General features: G+C 35.1%; 4 protein-coding genes across 6 annotated transcripts; 2 read left to right on the top strand and 2 right to left on the bottom strand.

Moving 5' to 3' along the window:
• Positions 1–275: 275 nt before the first annotated feature.
• LOC114399743 (uncharacterized protein At5g39865-like) lies at positions 276–1,405 on the bottom strand. Its single transcript, XM_028361961.1, has one exon. The coding sequence runs from the start codon at positions 1,380–1,382 to the stop codon at positions 477–479; it is 906 nt and encodes a 301-aa protein (XP_028217762.1). The 5' UTR covers positions 1,383–1,405; the 3' UTR covers positions 276–476.
• A 2,419-nt stretch (positions 1,406–3,824) lies between these two features.
• LOC114399712 (sister chromatid cohesion 1 protein 1) lies at positions 3,825–9,398 on the bottom strand. 3 transcript variants are annotated; one of them, XM_028361931.1, is made up of 21 exons: positions 9,215–9,398; positions 9,035–9,131; positions 8,628–8,696; positions 8,486–8,544; positions 8,317–8,361; positions 8,189–8,208; positions 8,028–8,104; positions 7,752–7,872; positions 7,563–7,641; positions 7,388–7,481; positions 7,198–7,304; positions 6,261–6,334; positions 6,025–6,177; positions 5,603–5,768; positions 5,397–5,476; positions 5,166–5,307; positions 4,991–5,066; positions 4,732–4,868; positions 4,517–4,598; positions 4,315–4,427; positions 3,825–4,218 (listed from the first exon to the last, which is right to left on the bottom strand). In XM_028361931.1, the coding sequence occupies exons 2-21, from the start codon at positions 9,085–9,087 to the stop codon at positions 4,136–4,138; spliced, it is 1,830 nt and encodes a 609-aa protein (XP_028217732.1). In that variant the 5' UTR covers positions 9,088–9,131; positions 9,215–9,398; the 3' UTR covers positions 3,825–4,135. The 3 variants fall into 3 exon arrangements, with proteins under 3 accessions (XP_028217732.1, XP_028217737.1, XP_028217744.1); XM_028361936.1 differs by having other exon boundaries at positions 9,035–9,398; XM_028361943.1 differs by lacking the exons at positions 8,189–8,208; positions 8,317–8,361; positions 8,486–8,544; ... (1 more) ...; positions 9,035–9,131; positions 9,215–9,398 and having other exon boundaries at positions 7,978–8,074.
• Positions 9,399–9,525: 127 nt separating this feature from the next.
• LOC114399732 (serine/threonine-protein phosphatase 6 regulatory ankyrin repeat subunit B-like) lies at positions 9,526–10,899 on the top strand. Its single transcript, XM_028361953.1, has 2 exons — positions 9,526–10,223; positions 10,329–10,899. Exons 1-2 carry the CDS (start codon positions 9,576–9,578, stop codon positions 10,734–10,736), a joined length of 1,056 nt encoding a protein of 351 aa, XP_028217754.1. The 5' UTR covers positions 9,526–9,575; the 3' UTR covers positions 10,737–10,899.
• A 1,549-nt stretch (positions 10,900–12,448) lies between these two features.
• LOC114399702 (probable methyltransferase PMT23) lies at positions 12,449–16,759 on the top strand. Its single transcript, XM_028361919.1, has 8 exons — positions 12,449–13,428; positions 13,698–13,847; positions 14,440–14,710; positions 14,827–14,937; positions 15,148–15,319; positions 15,531–15,785; positions 16,037–16,231; positions 16,366–16,759. Exons 1-8 carry the CDS (start codon positions 12,988–12,990, stop codon positions 16,556–16,558), a joined length of 1,788 nt encoding a protein of 595 aa, XP_028217720.1. The 5' UTR covers positions 12,449–12,987; the 3' UTR covers positions 16,559–16,759.
• Positions 16,760–16,818: the final 59 nt, after the last annotated feature.

Genomic DNA, 16,818 nt, shown 5'->3' with positions numbered 1-16,818 from the left:
AGATCATTGTGTGCTGTCAGTACATACATGACTCCAGCATGGTTTACTCCATGTGAAAATCATTAATGTTCAAGTGCCATTACAACTAATCAACCCTAACTCCTAAGTCCTAATAACATAATTTTTTTATTAATATGTTATTGATTCAGAATATTTAAATATACCAAGTGTCACTGAATTTGATGATTAATTTTTGTATTCACAAAAATTCTTCTTTTTTATTTATAAAACTCAGACCGAGACCATTAAGAAGATAGAATACGACTCACGTCATATAATGACAACAAAAATTATTAATAATATCATTACCTATTCATACCGTAAGATTCTCAGACTACACGATTAATTAATATATGTAATGTAGTAACCTAAACGAAATGAAAGTGAGGAAGTGTTTATTTATCAACATAAATATGATTGATTAAATTTCATCATTGAGTTGTCTGTGAGCTGTAACTAACTGAGGGGTAGGGTAGCTATCTGGTGTGGCGCGGGAGCACGAAGAAGCATGCAGGGCAACGAATCAAGCCGTTGGCATTGCAAGAAGAACAGCTTCTAAATCCGTTTTTCTCTGTGAAGACTTTGTGGCTTCCGTTGCACTCATCGCACACTACGAATCTGAAGCCTCCGCAAGAATCGCAGGCGTTGTTCTGGTTGGAGCGCGGGAGGCGTTCGATGAGCCGGTGGAGCTCGCCGCTCTCGTGGAGCTGGCGGACGTCGTCAGCTCCGCCAACGTAGATGCCACCGACGAATACGCGCGGCAGGGCGAGGTTGCTGCGGCAGCCGAGGACGGCGTGGAGCTCGTCGCGGAAGCGGTCGTCGATGGAGACGTCGCGCTCGTCGACGGCGACGCGGAGGCCGCGCAGGATGGATCGGACGGCGCGGCAGTCGTCGAATGTGCGGCGAACAACACGGAGGGAGGTAAAGTAGACGACGACGCCTTGGTCGAGGCCGGGCGGGAGTGCGGCGGGAACGGTGGCGCGTGAGGCCCCCCAGGCGCGGAGCACGGCGGTGGAGATCCGGACGCGGCGGAAGAGAGACGGAGATTTGGGAGCGGCGGGTTCGGATTCGGGGTTGTCTTGGAAGAGGCTCTGGATATCTTTGAAGGAGGAGCAGGAGAAGCTGAAGGAGCGAGTTCGAGAATGCGATGGCGATGACGACGGAGAGGGTGAGGGCGGTGGAGTGTTGCGGAACCCGCTCGGTGAGTTGAGCCACGGTGGCCACATGAGAAGTGGTAAGAGGAAAAGGGTTTTGAGGGTAGTGAAGAGTGGAGAAGGTGATGGGCACGCAAAGAAAACGAAACGAAGGGGGTGGGGGTTATAAATGGAAAACGGGTTATTCAAGGTGAGTGTCAACCATGATGCATAATCATAGCTAATCATAACCCTACCTAGAGCAGCATGTGCGTTTTTTTTTTATTTCCTTTTCTCTTTTTTTAATCATTTCTATTTGGAAGTTTTTTATTATTATCTTTTTGCTACACAAGGAATATTCTTTTAAGAAAAAAATATAAATAATGCAATAATAAAAATAGAGATACAGAAAAGGTATAATGTGTGTAGGTTTGAAAAAAGTTGTTGTATTTTTTCGGTTGATCTATTGTGCACTGAAGAATATTTTTCATAATGGTTTATTTTCTTAGTTAGAAATAGATTGTGTTATTTTAATTGAAAAATAAATTGCCTCAACTCTAAGGGAAAAAGTGTAAAACACCTTGCCATTGAATGGACCATAGTGAACGGGTGATTGGAGAGTTTGAGTAGTTTTAGCCTTTTAGGTTTAAATTTTATTAGTATAATTGTAAAAAAATTATAGTTAACATATGTACGAATGTCATTATTTTTTATTTTTTTTAGGCATCACTATATATTAAATGTGGATTATTTTTATAGTGATTCAAACATTGATTTATCAGAAATTAGTCATTGTTAGACCCAACTCTCAACACTAATGTCATTATCCAAACTGTAATACTCTTTTTAGTCTCTATTTTAAGAAAAAAAAAATCAAATTAATTGATATCATTTAATTTTGTTGATCCCACAAAGAAAATAAGTTTTCTTCCTAAATTATCTTTCATTAAAACTTGATATCAATAATAAAAAAAAAATACTCATATGAAATAGAATATCAATTAAGTGAATAATATCTTGGAGATGATTTCATTAAATATTGAAAAATTAATTAAAATTTACTTATATTTAACACTAAAATATATACATTTTTTTATATATTTGAGACCGAATAATAAGCACTAATGTAGCTATTCAAGAAGAGTTTACTTCTTTTTTTTTACAAGGGAAGAGTTTAGTTGTTAGAAAATATAAAATGAAAGAATGTTATATTATTTCAGAATACATGATAAATACAAACAGAATATAAGAAAAAAAATTATAAGATGAAAGAATATTTGATAGTGTATCTCAATTAAAGATGTTAATATTTTTTATATAATTCTTAAGTTTTGAGAATATAAGAAAATGTTAATATATAACCTTTAATTTTCAAATCAATTTATAATCAAACCCATAAAGATATTTGACTGTAAATGCAATCAATTATAGTTTATAAATTTGTAATAATAGATTACAAAATAAAATACAAAAAAGAAAAAATATATACTCAAATATTTTATATAAAAAAATAAAAAAAGAAATTGCCTCTACAACAAATATTATAAAAGGGGGAAATAAAATATTTATCAAAAAATGAAATTAATGTAACTAATTATCTTCCAAATAAAAACTGTAAAAATGAATAAAATATTTTCAAAGTAGAGAATGCTGTTATATTTATTATATATATTTTTATTGTTTCTAAGTTTTCTAACATAAAATATATCAAAATTTAAGTAATTTTTTTTTAAAAAAATAAAATTATTTTCTGGTTTTTGCACTAATAAAATTTAAACAGCGTTTCCTTGAAAAAATAGTAATTAATTTTTCTTTATAATTTTTATAATTTTTCAATAAAAATAAAATGTCATTAAAAAATTACATAAAAACAGTACAATAATAATGAAAATAAAAAAACATAATGTTAAAATAATAATATAAAAAGATACTTTGCCAACGACAAATGATGCTCTAGGGTTACTCATGCTTTGGATATTTAGATAACTATAGATATAATTAATAAATAATTAGATTATAAGTTGGTATTATAATTATAATTAGTTTTATATGATTAGTTATAATTTGATATAATCAGTTATTGGTTTTAGAATATGCGTATATAATCGGTTATGAATAAATTAGTTATATAATAAATTTTATCTAAAATTAATTACTTAGCCGATTATAAATGAATAAAAATAAGTTATTTGAATAATCATTTCTATAAAATTATTTAAACTAATTTTATAATTATAACTGTTTTTTAAATAAAAATAAATTATTTGAAATAACTATAACTATAAAAATTGGTTATAATTTTATAATTAATATTATATAGTGATATAAAATTAATTATAGTTTCAATAAAAAAAACTAATTATCATTATAATTTTTTTAAAAAACTAATTTTTTTAATAATTTTAACTATCTTGTTAGAATGTAAATGTAAGTTTAGATTTAATTCAATCTCAAAAGTTATCAATTGTCTCTTGACAGTGAGCGAGCTCTATTGAATATGGGAAGTGAGAGTGCAAGGTTTAAAAATAATAGGACAGATATCAGAAATATTAGCAATGATGCTTATATTAGTAACATCATGTCATCCGATCTAGTGAAAAAAAATAATTAAACAACTTATGTAACACCCATCAGAAATACTCTTATTATAGAATATGGTTTTAAAAAAATGTCAAACTATTAAATAAACTATTTAATCAAATAAGCCTATTTAATTTAAACAAATGTTTTTCAAATAACTTGAAAGTGACACTCTTAATCATCAGACAAAATAGTGGTAGTGCAGTACTACCTAACAATTTCTCCATTAGACATTGTCGGAGAGGGAAAACAAAAAATCTAAAACATTTAATCCTAGCTAATAGGCAAATAGCAATGACTATTTGGATAATCGTTGTCGTTTCCTTAATTAAACACCAATACCTCTAGCTGATAAAGAAAACAAGCTGCATTAATAAAACTCTTTAAAGGAGAAGCAGCAAATTAGAGGAACTAAAACTTCATCACATTTTTAATCCTCTAGAGAAGACAATCTCTCCATAGGGAACCTTTTGGTCAACTTTCAGCGCATCGCGGGAAGCAAGAACTGTGCATGAAAAAATTACAATAGTCATTAGAAGAACACTTTGGATGTTTATTTTAAATAAAAGATAGATAAGAGGACTATATAATAAATAAATACCACAAATTTGATAGAAAAGTTGTGCTGCTGATGTCCGTGTCATTCCAGCAGCTAGGTTATGAAGGGATTCAACTGGAGGAGCTCCAGGCGTGTCAAAATGTGCCTTCATTTGCCTGTTCAAATACAAGGAATATGCAATTATTAAGGTTAATAAATTTCTTTAAGTTATTAAGGTTAATAAATTTCTTAAAGAGACTCATACGCTTGGATTGAATCGGTTATCTTGTCACTAGGATGATTGATGTTTGCTTGTGTTTGAGTGGGTCCTGTTTCCACAAAGAGTTCTGAAAAGAAACTAATGAGACTGATGTATGCATGTGCTAAGTGGATAAAGAATATACCATTACAGCAAGGATGCTTCTAATATTAGCGAAGCCTTAACAAGTAATATACTATCCAAAAAAACAAGTAATATACCTTGATCAGGTGTGGGACCATCTTCATACAGTCTAGCTAACTTGAAATTTACATCTTCAGCTAGTGGCTCAAGGCCTCCTAGTGGCTCGAGGCCTCCACTGCTGTTTGCAGATGATGAATACCTTTTATTTTTGAATCTGTTAACAGTTCTGAAGAATCAGACTACCACTATCTTATTTAACAAGATGAAAACTCTCATCTCTTTTTGTCCTTAAGATATTAAGATGAAATGTACATTCGAAACTATAAATTGAACTACCTTCCCGAATCAAAATCTGAATGTGAGGCAGGACCATTTTCAGACGTTGGTCTTGGAAAGGAATGTACACTGTCTCCTAGAATATCACGTGGAAGAATAATTATCTTGTATTTCCTTAGTTATAGAGATACATTAGAGAATTGAAGGATCTAACAAACAAATCAATAAAATATACCAGCTTTCCCTGATGAGATATGAGGAGTAGCTTCATGCCCTCTCAAAAGGCTAGTTGTCAGTTCATCCAAGAGGATATGTTCCCGAGCCTTTTCCATTGGAGGTGCCTGGTAGTCTGGCCTACTGTCAAAATCTTCAGAAGGCTTCACATTTGGACATTTTATCGGAAATAAGCTACATATCCTCCTGAAACAAAGAAAAGCCAAACCAAAAGATGGCGCAGAAGACTAACAAATTGCATGAAATCTTCATTCTGTACTCCTGGAGGCGATGAAAATGATGGTTCTGGAGGATGGTGGGCTGAAATCCTTTCTGCATAAAATTGAGTTTGTTACTTTCTGGTTAACCTTTTCCATATAAAGGTTGATTATTTTCTCAATACCAACTAATATGATTTTAACACCCCCCAGGCACCCCAGAGAGACACACTATGCTGACCTGAAGGTGAATCATGAGGTGGTTGAATGCTCTTAATCCATAAGTCCATAATAGCTTTTGGATAATATATATTGTCATTTTCAGCAGTAAATAAATCACCAATTAGCACAACGGGTGGCAGCTTCATGAGGTTGGCTATCTTTGTTGAAGACATGACATCGGTTAGCTGAAACAAGAAGTAGAATTTTGTTGTGTAAGTATGTTGTTGAAGATATAGCTGGATTACTAATTTTATCCGCTTCTCTTTTCTTTTCTCATTTTTTATGATATTAAACTCTCAGCTCAGTACTTTTCCTTAAAAAAATCTCTGGTTTACAAAATATCATACATGATCAGTCTCTTCGGTGCTTATAAAATACATGAATAAGCATTTCATTCAAAAAACTTGGATGCTATATGCATAATGGATATGAAATGAAAACCTTTTTCTTTCTTCCTCTTCGCGAGACAATATCAGAAGCATTCTGAAGCCAGTGTTGATATATATGAGCAGGAATAATGGTTTGCTCATAATCCATTTCTATAGTCGATGGCTGTCCTCTTTTCCTTTTATTTGGTCCCCGCCTTTTAGGTTCCTGTTGCATTGCACTTCGTTGGTCATTTCTTTTCTCATCAATCATAACATAATGGTCATTATACTATTAAATAGTTACGGTACCTGTCTAGGTATCATGCCTTCACTAGGTTGCTGAATGTCTGGGTGTCCAGGATGATGGTCTTGAAACGTATCAGCTGCAGAATAGTTATATGTCAGCAAACAAATTCATTTCTTTCTTTTTACTTTTTATATTGACAATGCTTATTTATTTCTACAACAGTTCTATATTTTAATATTTGCTTGACTCTCAGGAAAAAAACTATGTCTTAGAATATTTTCACAGCAAATAATTATACAGCTGAAATGTAGTTTCATAATCACTAAACTCTAATAATAACAATTCAGTTTTTATGCAAAGATGCCCTTTTACGAGTCACAAGTCACAGCTTATGATACCAAAACAATTTTTTACTAACACGTCACCAACTGAAAAAATTACAATTGCTTACCTTCCACTGTCATTTGTCAAGACTAAACCTCCTCTCTGGTAAGAAAGGTAGAGCAGGACAAGGAGATATACACAGGTTGTATATGTATGCAATGCAGTATGGACACTCCATTACTCCCCTACAATCCTTAAGCTACATACGCTAGGAACATGGCACTCTATTACTCCCTTACAATCCTTAAGCTATATGTACACTTCAAGTTGTAGCCAAGTTCAGTCCGAACGACACACAACTTTCCAAGCTTCTAAGTTATGATGAGGAACTAAGTTTGATGGAGTTGTCAAACCATACCGAGGTTGGGTCATGAACGAGTTTGGTCTAGATGGTACAGTAGTCTCTTCCATCAAAACCCCAGTATTGGCATAAGCTATATGTGTAGGGTACAGACAAGTGAAATGTGGTGAAAGAAAAAGAAATGCAACTAAGGTGGAAGGAAAGACATGTTTTACAATCTACCAATACTTAAAATTTAAATGACAAAATGTTTATAAAGAAAAACGACATTATTTAAAATCTTAATGTTTAAAAATGATTGTTATCCTAATCACCTCTGGTGGGTTCGTCTTGATGAGGTGGGGAGGGCACAAGCGTGGTTGGAATTTGATCTGCTGAAGTTACGTTTACCTGTGTTTCCTCATCTCCTTCAATATCAAACCTGCCACAACATTAAAAAAATAAATGGAATGTTGCAAGAAATTAAAAACACTTATACAAAAAAAGATGATTGAAACTAAAAACCTCTCAAAGCGTTCAAATAAGAGATGATTGTAAGGATCCGCATTAGCTTGGAATGTTTCAAAGCGTTCAAATAAGGTAATATTCTCCGCGTCAACTGAGAATGATAAGAGTTAGCGAATGGACACTTGCATGGACAACACATATATATATGTTTAGCAAATTCAAGGAACAAAACCTTGATGGAGAAGTTCTGATTGATCTTGGTCCTCTCTTGCTCCATTACTAATGAAGGGTTCATCCACACTGTCAAGTCGCTGCAGCAAGGGTATGGATCAGCTCAACCTAATTGGTGATCAAACCTAGATTAATTTATTGATTAATTCTTTTCACTTTCTAATTCCATGCATTGAGGACAGATACATACCATGGTAAAATATGCGTTATGTTGAAATCCATTTGTGGTGCCTGTGTTGGAAAACTGAAGGGACTGTTCAATATCTGCCACATTCGTCTCACCGGTCCCTGGCAGAGTAACAGCCTCTTTCCTGTCAAAAAGGAGAAAAAAAAGTTAATACAGAGCACAAGGGAATTCAGTCTTTGAAAATATGCATGACACTATTCATTGAGTCATATAGTTATCTCAAGGGTACCGTAAACTGTTCATCATTTGAACAACAAGAGCAACAAAAATGTGACTAACTTGGCCTTGGATTTGGACTTGGGAAGCAATGTAGGATCTGGAGCAGCTTTTACTTTCCAGGCTTCGTTTATTTCAACCTTGTACCCATAGGAAACAAATGCAGAGAAGTGTAAAGAAAAAGAAACCGAATTCGCAGGAAATGTTAATGTTGAGCTTTGTACCAGAAAACGGGTCACGTCATCTGCGAGAAAACAAGGTAATAAAAAAAGAAATGATGGAGAATTCAGAAACGTGAGCGCTTTGATTTTAATGCTACACTAATATTGAAAACAGGATTTAAAAAATTCACCATAAAGGAGCTTCACTTTTCTCTCATAGACAATCACTACTCCCCCTGATGAAAACGCAGCAACGATAATTAAACAGAGGTGCAAAGATATCATACATTTCTACTAATTAATTGAAATCGAAAATGAGATTAAACATGGCAGAGGATCAAACAGAGAAAGAGTGTGCACCCATGAGAATTCCAGAAAGTCTAAGAGCCATAGGAATCGATGGGTTCAGAATCTCCTCGCTGCAAAATAAGCACAAGAAACAAAAATAATATAACTCTGCACTACTATAAGAAAAACATGCGTTCAGGTAAGCAACCGTTACCAAATATTGATGATGTTGAGCTTGTCTAACTTTCTACGGTTAATCTTTGCGTGCATTGTGGCAGCCATCCTTCATCAAGGACCAAGTGAGAATTCATTCGTCATTTTAGAAATAAACTTCCAAGTTAAAGGAAATTGAAATCCAGAATCACCGATAAGGTTACACGGAGACAGAAAACAAATTAGAAAAAGCATTCGTAAATCAAAACCATGATTAATTTAGTTCAACATAAGTTCATAACATTCACGTTTGAAGCTCCATGTATGCTAGATGGTTTGCAGAAACGAAGAAATGGACAAGCATGGTGACCAAAATTAGAAACCAGTTATCTCACAGAAAACAGAGTAACGTGGAAACAATACTTAAAACAGAAAGAAGAAGCGTGAAATAAATCGAGACGGAGTTACCATATTTGGCCGAGTGGTGCTTTTCGAGCAAGAAGCTGGTGAGAGTAAAACATCTTGAAGCTTCAAGCCACAGAGAAACAGAAACTCAACTAAATATCTGTATTCACCAAAGTATCAGAGACTCAGTTTTTGTTAAATTCAAAAATATCAAAGAAAGAAGCGTTTGCAAAAACAGTCAACCCGCCAAATGCAATATGTAATGGCAATGCTGCAAGCAACACAAGATCTACCCGAGGGTGCACCGAATCTCCCCGTGATACAAAGCATGACTATTATACGTGTCAGTGGAGTGAGAATGCAATAGTAGCAGCGTAGCACTCTTGGTTGTTAGAGTGGGCTCCACAAGATCAACGATATTTTTATTTATTTTATTTTCATTTTTCCATCACGGTGAATTCGTTAGAAAAAGTGAAAAACCATGTCAAATTAAAAACCGACACGTGGGGATGGGTCGTAACGATTTCAGTGTCACGAGACTATCATTTTCTTTTTTCTCATCTATACCCCCGCACCACCAATCCAAATCCCACAGGGTTGGTAGATGGAGGCACTAGTGGAAGTGTGTGAACCCGCAGAGGTTCGAATTGAGTTCGCACTGAACTGCAAATGTCGAGCCACGGTTCGGATTCGGTCTCTAACCCAAACCACACCAGTTGCCTTCAAGATCCAAACCTCATCACCAAACAAATTCCTAGTCAACCCGCCCAGTGGACTCATTCAACCTCTATCCTCCGCCACCTTCCAAGTCATTCTAAAGCCACAGTCCCACCTCCCTCACTCCTACCCTCGCTCCCCCTCGGATCGTTTCCTAGTCAAAACAGCCGAGTTCTGTGCTAACTCGTCCTGCTCAACTCACCCCGAGTCAATCAACTCGTGGTTCGCCTCGCGCCCCTACGGGTTCAAGACTCTGGACATCAAACTGAAGGTGGCATTCGTTGGCCCCATCCTCCTCAACGACGCCGTCACGCGCGGAGATTTAGACGCGGTTAGGAACTTGATTAAACGACAGCGTTCCATGCTCGCCGAGTTGTCACCCACCCAAGCCGAGACGCTCCTCGGAGCCGCCACCAAGCTGCTCAACCCGGACGACATGGTTCACCTCCTCCTCGAAGCCGGCTTGAGAATAATCCCCAATCCCAATAATGCCCCTGATCAAGTACACGTGGCAGATACAAATACAAACATAAATGTAAGTAAAGCCCAAGCCCAAGTCCAAATTAATAGGCCCATCAGATTCTCAATTTCTTATGTTTGATTTAATGAGATGAGATTTTCCTCTCTTTTTTTTTTATAGGAGGGAGAAGAAATATTTGAGGCTTCGAGGAACGGACACGTGGCGGAAGTGGAATCGCTGTTACGGAGATGTGGTGGGAGTGTGAAGTACCGTGACCAGTATGGTCTGACGGCGGTTCACGCGGCGGCTTTTAAAGGGCACAAGGATGTGTTGATGGTGCTTAGTGAATTATCGGATTTGGATTTGGAATGTGAAGACCGGGAAGGTCACGTGCCGCTTCACATGGCTGTGGAGAGTGGCGATGTAGGGACCGTGAAAGTGTTGGTTGAGAAGGGAGTGAACCTTAATGCTGTGAATAAGAGGGGTGCTACCCCTTTGTACATGGCTAAAATTTGGGGGTATGATGATATATGTCAATTGCTTGTTAGCAGGGGTGCCTTGTATTCTCTAACTTCGACTTCGGGTTGAAAATGTATCTGTAATGAAATCTTAGATTGTTTAACAAGTTCAGCATAATGATGCTGCCCAATGTTGTTACTTGTTATTGGGACTTGGGAGTTTCACATGAATAAGTTTCTACTTAAATTACTATTTGATAGAGGTAGTAAAAATGTGTAAGGGTCTTCTTAAATTTGCTGTAATATTTTTTGTAAAACCTTTTTTTTTTATGAATTTATCATATAATTAATGCACTAATTTATAAACGATTGAACCTTTTTAGAAAAGAGATGAATTAAATTTGAAAATTATATAGCATGGTGATTACGTTTTTTGTTTTAGAAAATAGCTAAAATGACCTATGGAAAAGATGGGGCATTATAGCACAAGTCATATTACTCCCTAAAAAATAAAAACGATCACGTGAGTTCACGAAATGCGTATCTTGTGAACTAAATTATTGCTTGATTAATTCAACTTTTAAAGCAAAGTTGCCAATTATCTTATTTTCGTCGGTTTTACATTGTGCTTAAAAAGAATAAATGAAAGTTGCTCATGTTAAGTCGTATTTCGCTATTACAATTAATTATAACATTGATTCAGTGGTTGTTAAAGAAGAAAAAAAGAAGAAAAATATATGTTTAAATCATTTTCACTAATAAAAACTAACAATTAACATATTGAACAATAAAAAAAATTATCTTTGTTAATATATCATCTAATATATTTTAAAGATAAATTTGATCTTCAAACTTATGTGTTTAAACTTACATCTCATTATGTATAAGATTTTTCTTACCAAATTCTTTATGTGAATTGTCTTACTTCTTGCATGCTCCAATCTCCTTCTTTATGTCGATCTATTGGTTAAAGCATAATGAAAATAACTGCAAAAGAAACTTCCATGTTCAAGTTAGTCTTTGTCCAAGATGTCTAGACTCTAGAGTGTATGATACTATCTATGGTTGTGATACGTACCTGGTTATCCCTCGGCCCCTGTTGGTTAAGTATATGAATAAAACGAGGGAGTTACTAACTCGATAATTGTCCTAAATTATTTGTTATCTAGAGTTGACATTGTTATAAGTCACTTTCATACATGCATAAAACACAAGCATTATATGCATTGCACATTGAAATGAAAATGCTTTTAATTCAATATAAATCATTGTACCTCAGTAAATTTTATGAAAATTGATGAACCGGCCAAATCAATAATCATATCAAGGGCAATGATAATAATTAGGATCAAATGTTTTAGTTCTTCAATTTTTGGTTAAAATTGAAATTTGCCCAATAGTTTTAAAAATGATTTTATTTTTTTTAATTAATGAATTTGATCCTTAGTCTAACATTTTATGTTTTATAAAAAGAGATGAAATTTCTAATTATAAAATTTATGAGACTCAAAATCATCATTTTAAAATATAAAAAGAGATTTTATATATATATATATATATATATATATATATATATATATATATATATATAATGTGTAATAAAATGAATTCAAATGTTAGTGTAGCGAATATATAATGTTTAATAAAATATAAAAAATAAAAATTTTAACAGAAAATTGACTAACACACATTTTACCCTAATAATTACAATAAGTAATAATTCTAGCGTCAGTCGGTTGTTGGTGTCCATTTTTCTTATCCTTTTTGGTCAGATTCCTCCTACACAAATCAGGGTTTGGTCTTCGGCTTTTGCAGAATGTGAGTGAGGTGAGACACGACATTGTTCTAACGTTGACATTAAAGACCTTAACATGTTCGGAGACAGCGTTTAACCTTAGTAATCTCACATTTTAAAGTCACCATAAATGTAATTTTCTTTTATAAAATTTATGTTTTAGTATATATAACACGAACCTTCGTAGTATTTCGTAAGATCCTGCTAAACAAAACAAAGCACAACGCTGCCATTGTCGGTTCGAAAGTTTGAGAACCTAGGATTGAGGTGAAGCTGCGTTCTGAATACTGAATCTGACCGCCAAAGTACACAGTCTTTAGGATCCGAAGGACAACCGCACGATCCAGAGATTTCTATCCTTTGATCTTGCTCTGATAAGGACTTGTCTCCTTCTTCCACGTAAATTCATTTTTTTTTATCAGAAATGGTAATGGTTAGTATGTTAGTGTTTTGTTAATAAAAGAGATCCAACCCACAAATTTTCTCTTTTTTTTTTCTACTTAATCTTCCAAACTACCTTATATCTCCTGCTAAAGCCGTGTGTATCTCTACCTCTGTCTCCCTTGAGCAGAGTAAAAAAACAAAAATGGCGATTTTAGCTGAAGACTTCTTCAAGGAGAGAAAATACCCTTTCATTGTCACTCTCTTAATCTTGCTCATTTGCGTCACGCTCTTCCTCTTCAGCTTCAACCACACCACCTCAAACACTGTTGCTTTCTATTCTGTTATCCAAGAGAAACCACCCCTTAACCCTTCTCAAGCATCTGCTGATTATACTGCAAATCCAAAAGTGCAAGAGCTTCCCCCAAACGTGACCAATGTGAGGTTCGATTGGAAGCTATGTAAGGAACCGCAGAATGTTGATTTTATACCCTGTTTGGATAATTTCAAGGCGATTAAGGCTCTTAAGTCTAGGAGGCACATGGAGCACAGGGAAAGGCATTGTCCTGAGACTAGACTGCACTGTTTGCTTTCCCTTCCCAAAGGGTATAAAGTCCCAGTTCCGTGGCCCAAGAGCAGGGACAAGGTGAGATTGATGAGAATTGAATAGGTTTTGCTTTCTGATTTGTCACATACCAATTTCTTCTTACATATGAAAATGGTGTTCATTGCTAGTATTAGTTAAGTATTTGAATTTTACCGGCATTCTTGGTCCGTATGGTAATTGTCGTAAGACAATCCGATAAGGACTGGGTTTGAATCCGGCAAGTATAACACCCAAAAAAAAAGTATTTGAGTTTTACTTTTATCTAGTCATGAAATTAGTGGAGAAGGAATTTTATATTTTTTTTTCAGATTTGGTATGATAACGTCCCTTATTCAAAGCTGGTGGAGTACAAGAAAGACCAACACTGGGTAGTGAAGTCTGGGAAATATCTGGTCTTTCCAGGTGGTGGTACTCAGTTTAAAGATGGGGTTGACCATTATATTAAGTTCATAGAGAAGGTATGCTGTCATCTGAATTCACATAATTTACCATAATTATGATATTCGCTTTAATCTTTTATTCTTCATGTGTGACTGTTCTAGATACAGAGAAACTATAATCAACTATTGAAAAACAAAATTGGGAGGACATGGAGACTGACTCAGTAGGAACCTTACTACTGTTTGGATCTTGTTTGGCATTGATATATGGACACATCAAAAAGCTCAGGGATTATAATTAGGAGTGTTAGATGTAGTGCTTTGTTGCTTCTCTCTAGGATTGATGGAACACTGAGGTTGAATTTTTTTTTGCTTAGTGCTGTTAGATGTATTGCTTTGTTGCTTCTCTCTAGGATTGATGGAAATGTTTAAGATCTCACATAAAGAGTTGACATCTTTAACTCACAGTAGTTGGTGTCCCTTTATTGTTTTATTCGATAAAAATAATGTCATTTTGTTAAATTTTGTTTTAATAAGTGCCAAACAATGTTTCATTTTGATTTCTGCATGACTTAAACCAGTACGTTACATATGTTATACTCGCAGGACTAATTTTTGAGTGCTTACTTCATTTTGTGGTTTGCTGATTTTTTTATTTTTTTTAAACTAGACATTACCTGCAATTAAGTGGGGAAAGCATACCAGGGTTATTCTAGATGTTGGCTGTGGTGTTGCTAGCTTTGGTGGCTATCTGCTGGACAAAAATGTTATTACTATGTCATTTGCCCCAAAAGATGAACATGAAGCTCAAATACAATTTGCTTTGGAACGAGGAATTCCTGCAACTCTTTCTGTCATTGGAACACAAAAACTGACTTTTCCTGATAATGGGTTTGATTTGATTCATTGTGCACGATGCAGGGTTCATTGGGATGCAGATGGTACTTATCTTCTTTTCTTGTTTCCATCAAGACAGGCTTCTATAATTGTCTTCCATGCTCCAATTATATTTATCTCAAATAGAAATGTTTATTCACAAATCTGATCACAACTTTAGGTGGGAAGCCCTTATATGAGCTCAATAGGATTCTTAGACCAGGCGGTTTCTTTGCATGGTCTGCTACACCAGTTTACCGTGATGATGAAAGAGACCAGAAAGTATGGAATGGTTTGTCTTTCTCTTTTACTCTCACCTCAACTCTGTCTATTTATGTCAATGTCTCTCCTTCTTCTGTAGTTAAAAATCTTTCATCTGTGTTGAGAATGTTTCTTATTGAATATATGGAGATGTTGAATTTCTGTATGACCCCATCATAATGCCCCAAACGAATTTGTTCTGTCTTATGTTTAAGAAAATAATTTCTTTTTCAAACTGCAGCCATGGTGGATATAACAAAAGCCATGTGCTGGAAGGTTGTGGCTAAGGGTCATGATTCATCTGGAATTGGACTTGTTATATACCAAAAGCCAACCTCATCTTCTTGCTATGAGAAACGTGAAGAGAACAATCCACCTTTATGTGAAAATAAGGATGGCAAGAATATCTCATGGTATTATCTCTCTTCTCGGGATCTTATTTATATGATGTTTATATTTCCTCCAATTTATACTTTCTCCACAATGCCAGCATGAAAGAAATGAATATCGTCCCTATAAAAAGACCATAGAAAATGTGCATGGACCATTGCAAGCAATGCTAGATATTACTGTGTTTAGTCTAGTTTCTACCTTTGCTTATTTTCTTTGCATGCTTATATTTAGGTATGCCAGACTCGATAGTTGTCTTACTCCTCTTCCGGTTGATGGTAAGGGTAACCTGCAGAGCTGGCCCAAACCTTGGCCCCAGAGGCTTACCAGTAAGCCACCGAGCTTACCTACAGATTCAGATGCCAAGGACAAGTTCTTCAAGGACAGCAAACGTTGGTCTGAATTAGTTTCAGACGTTTATATGAATGGTCTTTCAATAAAGTGGTCAAGTGTTCGAAATGTAATGGACATGAATGCTGGTTATGCAGGGTAAAGTAATTTTGTTAAAATTTTGCTCTTTTACCCTTTACATTCTTTATAGTAGAATATGGGCAATTTTGAGGGCATTGGTAGTATTTACCCGTATACTTGATCTGTCTTTCAGACCTACATATGAATCAATAATGGCATGTCAATCTTCTGTGACATGTACATTATCTGCTGTTGCATCAGCATAAATTGGCTAGTTTCCTCCAAGCAACTTTGAAAATTGAAACTGATACCATGTCTGTTATTTGCAGATTTGCCGCAGCTCTCATTGATCTACCAGTCTGGGTGATGAATGTAGTACCTATTGATGTGCCAGATACTCTTTCTATTATAATGGACAGAGGGTTAATAGGAATGTATCATGATTGGTGTGAGTCCTTTAACACCTATCCTCGCACATACGATCTTCTTCATGCTAGCTTTCTTTTCAAATATCTTGAGCAAAGGTATGCTTATTGAAGAAAGTAACACCTATAAGATCATGTTATTTGTCCTTTTATTGAACTCTGTCAACTTCTACACGTAGCATAGGTATGTGTTAAGAAATATGATTCTGATAATGAACATTTTTTTTTGTCAGATGTGACATCGTAGATGTGGCTGTGGAGATTGATCGCATATTGAGACCAAATGGATATCTCGTGGTTCAAGATTCTGTGGAAATACTTAACAAGCTCAATCCAATCTTGCGTTCACTTAACTGGTCTGTAACGTTGCATCAAAATCAGTTTCTTGTAGGTAGAAAAGGTTTCTGGCGTCCTACGAGCTCTTGAGACTGAATGTATATTAGGTTAATAAAAATGACGTATTCTTCAATCACCCGTGTATCAGTATATTCTGGATAAAAATTAGGTGCAAAAAGAATGAATTTTAAGAAAGGAATATTTATTCGACAAAGTAATCTTGTCTGAGTGTGAAGTATGTTAACGAGACATTTACTTATAGTATAATACAGAGGAATTTGTTCTAATTTTTTTTTTCGGATACTAATGTTCTTCGAACGTAATATACCTTTACCATAACTTCTGCTGTT

Source organism: Glycine soja, chromosome 2 (genome assembly GCF_004193775.1).
Source record: "Glycine soja cultivar W05 chromosome 2, ASM419377v2, whole genome shotgun sequence".
In the NCBI taxonomy this organism is placed as follows: domain Eukaryota; kingdom Viridiplantae; phylum Streptophyta; class Magnoliopsida; order Fabales; family Fabaceae; genus Glycine; species Glycine soja.
The sequence above is the reverse complement of the archived record's forward strand: the minus strand, read 5'-3'. Positions and strand labels throughout refer to the sequence as shown.

Coding starts and splice junctions, on each gene's coding strand:
- LOC114399743 (XM_028361961.1), bottom strand. CDS start 1,382: ATGATTAGCTATGATTATGCATCATGGTTGACACTCACCTTGAATAAC.
- LOC114399712 (XM_028361936.1), bottom strand. CDS start 9,087: ATGTTTTACTCTCACCAGCTTCTTGCTCGAAAAGCACCACTCGGCCAA. Junction 7,873..8,027: donor AAGTCCAAATCCAAGGCCAA/GTTAGTCACATT, acceptor CCTTTTTGACAG/GAAAGAGGCTGTTACTCTGC. Junction 5,067..5,165: donor TATCTCATCAGGGAAAGCTG/GTATATTTTATT, acceptor GTGATATTCTAG/GAGACAGTGTACATTCCTTT.
- LOC114399732 (XM_028361953.1), top strand. CDS start 9,576: ATGGAGGCACTAGTGGAAGTGTGTGAACCCGCAGAGGTTCGAATTGAG. Junction 10,224..10,328: donor ATACAAATACAAACATAAAT/GTAAGTAAAGCC, acceptor TTTTTTTTATAG/GAGGGAGAAGAAATATTTGA.
- LOC114399702 (XM_028361919.1), top strand. CDS start 12,988: ATGGCGATTTTAGCTGAAGACTTCTTCAAGGAGAGAAAATACCCTTTC. Junction 15,786..16,036: donor ATGAATGCTGGTTATGCAGG/GTAAAGTAATTT, acceptor TGTTATTTGCAG/ATTTGCCGCAGCTCTCATTG. Junction 16,232..16,365: donor TTCAAATATCTTGAGCAAAG/GTATGCTTATTG, acceptor TTTTTTTGTCAG/ATGTGACATCGTAGATGTGG.